The sequence below is a fragment of the Anopheles bellator genome, chromosome 2, assembly GCF_943735745.2.
Source record: "Anopheles bellator chromosome 2, idAnoBellAS_SP24_06.2, whole genome shotgun sequence".
Classification (NCBI taxonomy): Eukaryota; Metazoa; Arthropoda; class Insecta; order Diptera; family Culicidae; genus Anopheles; species Anopheles bellator.
In genome coordinates this window covers 17,708,812-17,718,079 of record NC_071286.1, presented here as the reverse complement: position 1 = coordinate 17,718,079, position 9,268 = coordinate 17,708,812, and the positions used below count along the sequence as shown (strand labels likewise).

Here is a 9,268-nt window from a genome sequence, read left to right as displayed (position 1 = left end):
ACGGCACACAAAAAACCGAACCCCGACAGCCCGATTCAACCGTGCTGGAGTTTTGCACGTGTGGAGGGCTGCAAGAAAGTGAATCAAAACATCTCATGCATATTTCAACTGGCGGAAAGTCGGTACAGAAAAATCAGTTCGACTATCTGCGACACGTGTCGCAGAACTCAAGAGAACTCAAGTGTGTACGTTGTTGATCTAATTCGCGTTTTTCCCTAGATTTGATTTTTTTTTTGTGAAAATAGAATTCACCAGCACTATTCAGAAACCTAACGAGACGATGATTTTTTTGGTTAACATGATGGATCGAAATCAAGCAAACATCCCGCAACAAGAGATCCACTTTCATCGCTTTTATCGTACCGTTCCATTTGGCCCACAAAACAGGCACCGACAGGGGACGAAGTACCACACAGTCTGAACTTTGGCCAGTTTTGTGAAAGTAAAAGTTCAGCAAAGTTATAAAAAAGGAAAAGTTTCGGTAAACCATCGGGACGCGTCTCGCCGGCCGCTTCAAGGCGACAGGCGGGATACTAAAGCGCCGTTGTGGTCAAGTTGTGATGCTGGTTCATATTTGTTTCTGGGGCCGATAATTTAGTTAAGCGAACAAGTTGGTGTTTTAAAACGAGCCCCTGTTTGTTCGAGCGCGATACCATGCTTCAAGATGTTTTCTCGGTCAATTTCTTTACGATGACCATGAAGCAGTTTGGTCAGTGAACTCCACTAACGCTGGATTCCTCGAACTCAGGATTTTCAAGTTTGTTGCTACGGAATTAGTTTGAAAAATTTCTCAGCATGAAAGCATCCCGGCTGAGCGAGTTTGAACTGGAGCGTGTTTCAATTGCCGCACCGCAATGCTGGTAACATGGGACCCTGAACTTTGAGAATGTTGAAAACCATGAATATGGGGCTCATGACGATGGAGTGTTTCCAGTCTCTATCTGAGCAAGCCGAACGGTAAAAATTGCTTCCGAGAATCTCGTTACGCTAACGAGATATAAACTAAATAACCCTTTTGAATGAAATCGGCCTGTTCAAGCCATTTTCGGGTGGGTGTCGTGGTAAAGAAGTATTAATTGCTAGCCGCACACGGGATTGTATTTTCGTTATGTTGCTTGCAAACAACACACATTTCACTCGTTCGGTCCGTTCACTTTAAACGCCGTGCGGTATTTGCGGTAGCTCTCTTTCAGGTCGACTTACTTTCAAACATTCACCGTTTTGATGATCCTCTCCCGTACTTTGGCAGAGGATCATCAAAACTTAAATTTATAACATTAATTAAATATATAGAATTTATTTATTAAATTAAATTAAATTTAAAATATTTATCTCTAGCATTAAATCTATTCTGTTTGTAGTAAAGTTTTGACTAAAACGATAGGAATTGTGGCAAAATTGGCTGTCTTCTACTGTGTATTCCAGTTGATCAAATATTATCCGTTTTAAGAATACTTTACAAACACTATAGTTCGTGGTGAAAGTTTTCCAATGTTATTCCATTTATGTTTTGTATTTTAGCTGTTGTAGATTTTCAACTAATTAAACCGACCAATGTGGAGAATAATTGAACACCGTTAACTGTTGAATTGTTAACTTGCGCCTTAGAGTATTCGAGGAGTGGCATAATCATTTACAAGCAGTATCCCTCTCCTAATCAACGCGTGGATTCGAATTTTCATGGTCGCGGTTTAGAGAGTGATTTTACCTGCCTTTTACAGTATAAAAAGAAGCTCTTGCAATTCATTTAAATTACATTCGTCTAATGCTTTATTTAAGACCTGGCATAAGGAACTCTTTTGGCTGTTTAATTACCGATCTCGTTGACATTCCCAAACCATTAACCGGTCCCTGTGTTGCCCGTAAAGTTACGCTTCACTTCTCGCTACGAGTTTTGTGGCTCAAAACGAGCATAACTTAAGGATGTTCCGAACCGCTCTACGGTACGAAAATAGTTCAAAAACTCTTCATTAAATTGCCCAACGAAATGGTGTCACCTCACAGGACGGACAGGTTTCATGCCATTTTGACAAACTTGGTGCGCTGCTGCGTGCCAAGGAATTCAATTAAAACGTGGTACCGGAATGAAATAAAATTGAAATGTACTTCCGGCCCGAAAATGCGCAATCGTTCCGTGGTTTCGCGAACGCCTCGCCCAGCAACGGAAGCTCGCGCGATAACCTTCGGAAGTTGCGTAAAAAATGTAAATGTAAGACCGAAAGAAGAGACATTTTACCGGGCCAGCATACATAGAGCATTCCAAACGCGACAAGCTAGTGACGTGGGCAATTTCGAAAAGTGTCCTTAGGCCGATTCGTAGGAATAAACAGCCGAAGATTCCAACGATTGACTGCAAACGCGGGATTTAAGTCACCCGTTTTAAGCCCCTCCATCGATCGACATCTCAGCGAGGGTGAATTTCTATCGGCCCCCTTCTTGCCCGTGTTGTGGGTCAGGCAAGGGCACAGAGTCTTCTGTGGCAAGGCCTGGTGAATTCTGTGTTGCAGTGTACGAAGGACAAGAGAAAAGAAATGTGTTGCCCGGAGGGCCATTTGGTAGAACATGACTATGGGTCGTTATTTGACGATGGGGACGTGGAAAATTACGTTCCGACGAACTTTCACCGAATCATCGGAATACTAATCAAATGCAAACATATCATTAAAAAACCAAAACACACACACGCACAACACCACCAAACCAAACAAATTAACCAACCATAAGCATTAGTCTTTGTAAAATAATAATTTCAAAATAGATGGCGAAATGTGTTTTCACGATTTGAAAAGACTTTATAGCGTGTTCATTAACCGAAAATCAAATTAACTTTTAAACTTCTTTTCCGTGCCGGCAAAAGGCAGCGTACAAAAGAAAAAGGAAGCTCTTTGGGGACAGTTTGGGCCGCGAAGAAAAAGTAACTTGATATCCACTAGCCACCGCCATCCATTCGGCGAACCCGTTTCTTCAGAGCAGTCGAAGTTTAACCCGGATTTTCTGCGGGTTACATTACTACTCGTCCCTCGGAAATGCACTGCTCGTTCATTTTTTCAGCCTAGGCAGCTACGCCCAACGTCCCTTCACTTTTGAAGGCATTCCACTAGTTCGTGACGAGTTTGTTTTAATTGTTTGCATTCTTCGGAATTCCGGACGATGGAGCTTGTTCTGGAACGGAGCGTTTTGCGTACCTTTGGACACACCGGACTCGGTCATCGACTCGACGGGCGCCCGTTTCGAGAAAGGCCAGAAAACACGAACAACAGTGAAGAGCACGAATCGTACCAAGGTGTGACGACCACCTTCAGGACGAATGGGGGATCCTAGGTGCCGTTGCTGGTGCTATGTGCGAAAGAGAGATGGCTGCTGTTTGTTTTTCTTCGTCTCTCTTTCTTACACACTCTCGGCTACGCTGGGGAATTTTATCATGTAAATTTCTTTACACAACTCGTTAGCACCGCAAAACGGTTGGACACTGAGTGGTCAGCCTATTTCACACTGGACACGACCCTGCACTTTACTACTGGGGATTTTTTGTATCAATCTTTTCTTAAATTATCACAACTACCGGCCGTCGGTCACCGTTCCCTTCGGGGGCAATCACTAACGATACGCTCACCGGGACCGCGGAATGATTCAGGAAAGACTGAGGAAAACCTCGTCCCAGGATACGAGAACCGATCCAGAATCTGGACGATCCGGCATTCCGTGACGGGCTGTGGCCAACGATTAATTGATTCCGTGTTACGGTGGTTCAGCGCAGTGAGCGTAAAGATGGATCAATCGGAATGTAACATAAATAAAGTCCGGCAGACATGAATAGCTCACCGGGCCGGAACGATGGATTTCAAATGGGATTGAATTTTCGCCACTACCCCGTGCAACCCGCCCCCGCCGGGTATCCGGGAAACAGAAACCGATCTCGGTGTCCGGAGAGGGTGAAAGCAGGTCTTGCGCTCCCCGGTCGGAGGGTAGCAGAGCGACACGAGGTCCGAAAACCGCTGCCACCGACGGAGGACGGACACCGGAAACTTCGCCGTAGCTCGCTAATGGCGCTCGATTATCGGGGAGTTTATTGCACCCATCAACAGCCCTTCCTCCGACCGCCGACCTTGCCACCGAACTTATCCTTATCGCTTTGACCGTATCCGACCTTCCGGTCAGGTGGTGGCTACCCGAGCTACCGGCGTTTCACGTGTGTCGGGAGAATGGACCGTTTTTTGTTTGTCCTGGGAGAGTACTGTTGGGTAGTGAAGTACGCATGAGTTACGTTCACACAAAACCGGAACAAGCTCACACTGGTTCAGAATCCGCGACGAGACTAACGATGGTTCACCGCTTGGCCAACTCTTAGCGTAGCTGAAAATGAGCTACGCCTCGAGACACTCACGGCTACAGAGTGGAAATGAGTTGCCCTCAGTGCGAACACCTACGGAGCTTTAAGCAACGACAAAGCTCCCCGGAACCGAAAACTGCTTTCGCGGGATCTGTTGTTTAACATGTTTCAATACGTTTTAAAATGATGATTTATAGATTTTCTAGTCATTATTGTACTATAGATAAAACACTCTAATCCTTTTAACAGACATCGAGCGGCTACGAGCGTTGAATGTATCTGCAGTAGATTTCTGTAACCTCTATAAAAACTCTAACAACGACAAAACAACAAAATTGTCTTTTAACAATTTGTAGTATGCTAACCGTTTTCAGTAATTAATTGTAAAGAACCATCAAGAACTGTAAAACACTAAAGTTTGAACAGTATCGTACCTACAGTTTTTCAGTGTATGATCGGCTACTTGCAAACCTTTGCCCTTATCATTAGTTTGTGTTCGACTGATTGTAATTTCCTAGACCTCATTGATCTCTTCTTCAGAAAACTCGAAAAGCGATTTCCCCACCAATCAAACGCTCCGTGTCCGAGGAGAGAATATTTTATGATAATATGTTTTATAATATTTTATATATTTTTATAATATTTTAAGTTTTTTGTTTTTTTTTATTTTTTATTTTCGTTTTTTTTTACGTCGTTCCCAGATCAAATCCCATTGCAGAGGGCATCTTTGTTTCATTTTCCACTAGCACTATTTCCAGTCGGTGGATCGCGTTACTAAAATCACCAGAACTTAAAGTCATGTTTCATTTTTATATTGCTGGTTGAAGAAAAGAGCTGCTTATCTGTGACTATTAAAATTTTATTCGTTCATGTACTGAACTTGCTTCACTTTGCTCGGTTTGAACTGCCGTTCAAAACTTCGAGCGGCTATATTCAAACATCGATTCGAGTTCGAGCAGTTTCGAAAAGAAATTATTTAAATTCAAATTAAATCATTTTCATACAAATTAAATTATCTCCATACAAATTAAATTGTCTTTTCCATACAAATTAAATTATTTTCCCGTACAAACTTTCATTTCATTTCGCCAGAAACTTATCGATGCATGAAGTTCATGAATGTTTCCGCTAGGTTGCGCTACCATAGCGTGCTGTCAAAAACGAGAGGTTTTTGACTTGTTTTCACTTTGCAAACAGCTGTCAAGCGCAAGCGAAAAAACGCAATAATACGTTTTCTAGGTAACAAACAATCATATTTAGTGATAGTACCCCGCTATCACAGGTCCAAAAATGTCGTCATCAGAGGAACAACCACGAAATTTGGCGCAGTTCAAACGCTACCGCCTAAATGACGAAGGACGCGAAACGTTTTCCTCAATCGATCAGGTGCTGAAAAGGCCGCCAAACGTGCTCGCTGCCGGTCTAGGCTAAGACGGTATTATAAAAATAGAACAATCGTGTTTTTCCGTTTCGCCGCAGATTAAAACGGAAGCATCCATCGAACGCATTTACAACCGTTACGAACAGATGGTTGCCCTCGATCCCGGCCTACCTAAGCTCTATCGCAACGACCACGCAAGATATTTACAGGTTTCACTCGAACGCCTGTCCAGCAGCTACGAGTGCCTGGACAGCAGCCGTCCGTGGATAATCTATTGGATAATGAATGCTGCGAGTATTCTGAGCTTGCGCTTCGACGACGAATTACTCGACAGGGCAGTGGACTTCCTGGTCAAATGCCGCAGCAAAGACGGTGGTTTTGGTGGAGGTCCAGGACAAGATCCACATCTGGCCACCACCTATGCGGCCGTCAATGCGTTGTGCATAATCGGCACAGAAAAGGCACTGGATGCCATCGATCGACGGTCATTGAAACAATTCCTTGGCGCAGTCCGTGAAAGTAGCGGTGCTTTCCGGATGCATGTCGGGGGCGAGCTGGATGTCCGCGGTGCTTACTGTGCCATTTCGTCCGCCAAACTGGTGTCCTTCACACCTGAAGAAGAACTAAAGCTATTCGAAGGGACGGCGGCGTGGATAGCAGAATGTCAAACGTATGAAGGGGGTTTCGGTGGAGCTCCCAATCTGGAAGCGCATGGCGGGTATTCGTTCTGTGCCGCGGCCGCTCTCATAATGCTAGGAGGTGAGGAGCGATGTGATCTGGATGCGCTGCTTCGCTGGACAGTCAACAGGCAGATGGCATACGAAGGTGGATTTCAGGGTCGGACGAACAAGCTGGTGGACGGATGCTACTCCTTCTGGCAGGGCGCACTGGTGCCGATCGTGCAGAGCCTTATCGCACGGAAAGAACATAATCAGGACATTCTAAACGTAAGCCTTTTCCATCGTTTAGCACTGCAGGAGTATGTAATGATATGTTGCCAAAAACCCAACGGGGGGCTAATCGACAAACCGGGAAAGTAAGTGACAAGAATACTATATGGATAACTTTAGAAAAGTACAAGCTATTGAATTGATTTAACTATTTCTGTAACCCTCTCGAACGATTTCAGACCGGCCGATCTCTATCATACTTGTTACGCGCTGAGCGGACTAGCCGTGGCACAACACTGCGAAACCCACAGTTTGCCCTTAGTCCTGGGAACCGATGAAAGAAATGAGGTGCTCCCGACGCACCCAGTGCACAACATACCGCCAAAGGCAGCTTTGGACGCGTGTCGCTACTTCATCCAATTTGATCAAACAGAAACGGAATTTGAAAAATACACGCAAGAATGCAACCGGAAGCAGAAAGCAACCGCTCCTGCCGAAGATACGCCCGAAAACGGTTCCGAAGTTCGATCCATGTCGTCACGCATATCCGAGGACGATGGTAGCACTAGTAACAACAGTCAATGTACAAGCAGTCGAGCATCAGAAGAGCGATCGATGGGATCCTAAGTGCGTACTTTCATCCTTCGTGCGGAAAAAGTAAAACTCGTTACTCTGTGGCCTATTTTCGGCGAGATAAAATGAGGCTCGTGCTTTGATTGTTCTATTTTTGAATAAACCGCTACTTAAATACCCGGTTCAATAATGGTTGTTACGACCGAACAAACATTTGAGGACATTTCTTCTTTCCGTCGGAGTTGAGTTTTTGTATTGATGGGAATTAGATGCAAGCATATGAAGTTTTTTTTTTTTCAAACAGTAAAGTAAGATCACGAAAGTCTCCACACGAAACAACCAATCAGAATGTGGCAACATTTGTGATTACACAAACACATTCGCATGCAAACACCTCGAACAGCACTTTCAAGCTAGCTTCAAATGACTGAAAAACAGGTTGTACGCACTAGCTGCATGCATTTGAATTCGGCTTGAACTCCCGAGCCGCCAGATTTGTATTAATGCAACATTGTTTACAGCCTACATACAAGCCAGTGCGTCGCACAGATCCAAGGCTTTTGGCGACATTCTTTGTTTGACTTTTGTCAGGCGTAGGCTGACGCTCTTGCGTCCTTGCGTGTAAGGACCCAAACTTTGTACCTTATCGAGCAACGCTTACATCGTTTAGTACTACTCGGTACTGCTCGGTAGTAAACAGTAAACGTGTGACCAGTGATGGAATAATTGAAAGTGTGTCGGACGCGCGACAGGACGCGCTCCATTCTTGAATCCTGCTGGGGGCAACCAATCTCATCGAGCATCGCGTCATCCCTGGAACCTTGGAGATGACCCAGAAGCTGCTTCTTGTGCAATCACAGTAGCCGCCATCGCACCATGTACCGTAGTGCATTCTGTGTTGTGTTTGCCGTCCTATGAGAGAAAAGCAACCATCGTCCTCAAGTCTTTCCTTCGGCTCAGCTGTGATACATTTTTCTAACCTGTCGTCGTCGACTTCGTGCACTCCGTTCTGTCTTCTGTGCGTTCCAGACGCATTGATAAAGCAACATAAAACCAAGCGTAGTTGGATGATGAAATAGTTGGAGCCTTTTTGTTTATTGACGGAAGGAAGCAAGCTCTCTCTTTCCTGCGCGTTTGGACGAACCTATCGAACATAACGCGTAGGAGTACAGCAAGCCTGAAAGGGGTTGTGTTGTGTGTGTTTGCTTCGCGTACAAAGCGCTATAACGGATTCGTCGGCCGGAGCGTGCCCGAAAGCGACGCATACTTTTGCAGGGCGGGTCGGGAGTCCAATCAGAGAACCATCGGATCGGGTCAGTCGATGTGCCCGAAAAGGACGGAGCGAGAAAGCCCAAGCCTACTTCAACAGGAGAGCGAAACGTACACGAAATGCACAGCTGTGTTGTTCCGTAAGCCAAACAACAGCCGACCACGGCCATACCAAACAAACCAGTACTGATCGCTTGCGAGGAAAAGAGAGCGCGTACGCGTTGAAGAGAGCGAGCGAATCACACAAACAGTCGTCGGGGAGAGCCTGTTTTGGCTGCCTACGGAGGCGTCGGCCACTGACGGAGCGCAGTAGGAGCGTACAACACGAAGCAACAACAGCGAAAGCACAAGGATATGGAGATGGTCCGCGTAGGTGAAAGCTGATAATAGAGGACCGAAAGAAAGCCCACAACACAACAAACATCATCTGTGATATATGCGCGCGCGCACTCTCTCTCGTTCAGTGCATTCCTGAAACTCGCTTCGCAGAAGAGGGAGACAAACAAGAGAAGGAGAAACAAAAGCCAGCCACTCGATGCCCGACGCAGCGTCGTAAGATAAGCCGGAGCCACCAGAGGATGCATTAGGAATTAGTTTAATTTATTTGGCCGTTCTATGTAGCCCGCGAAGTGGTTTTTAATTTTTTGTTTCGCTGCGATTAGTGTGTGCTCTGCATAAGTGTATGAATTTTAGCCTTGGTTTAATGTTAAGTGTGCGCTTGTGATAACAACACGAACGCTGTACATCGTCACTAGTCACTTTCGTAAACTAGTGTCACTTTCGCAAACACTTTCCGGCACCAGTTTGGGTCACGGATTGAACACA

At 45.3% G+C, this 9,268-nt stretch overlaps 1 protein-coding gene across 1 annotated transcript; it reads left to right on the top strand.

Annotated features, from left to right (window-relative positions):
* The first annotated feature begins 5,580 nt into the window (after positions 1 to 5,580).
* Positions 5,581 to 7,346, top strand: LOC131209963 (protein farnesyltransferase subunit beta). Its single transcript, XM_058203140.1, has 3 exons — positions 5,581 to 5,716; positions 5,810 to 6,747; positions 6,841 to 7,346. The coding sequence occupies exons 1-3, from the start codon at positions 5,621 to 5,623 to the stop codon at positions 7,226 to 7,228; spliced, it is 1,422 nt and encodes a 473-aa protein (XP_058059123.1). The 5' UTR covers positions 5,581 to 5,620; the 3' UTR covers positions 7,229 to 7,346.
* The last annotated feature ends 1,922 nt before the right edge of the window (positions 7,347 to 9,268 follow it).

Excerpts from the sequence above, each read along its gene's own strand:
- LOC131209963 (XM_058203140.1), top strand. The coding sequence starts at position 5,621 with ATGTCGTCATCAGAGGAACAACCACGAAATTTGGCGCAGTTCAAACGC. Across the intron at positions 5,717-5,809 it reads CGTTTTCCTCAATCGATCAG|ATTAAAACGGAAGCATCCAT; the intron begins GTGCTGAAAAGG and ends GTTTCGCCGCAG. Across the intron at positions 6,748-6,840 it reads CTAATCGACAAACCGGGAAA|ACCGGCCGATCTCTATCATA; the intron begins GTAAGTGACAAG and ends GAACGATTTCAG.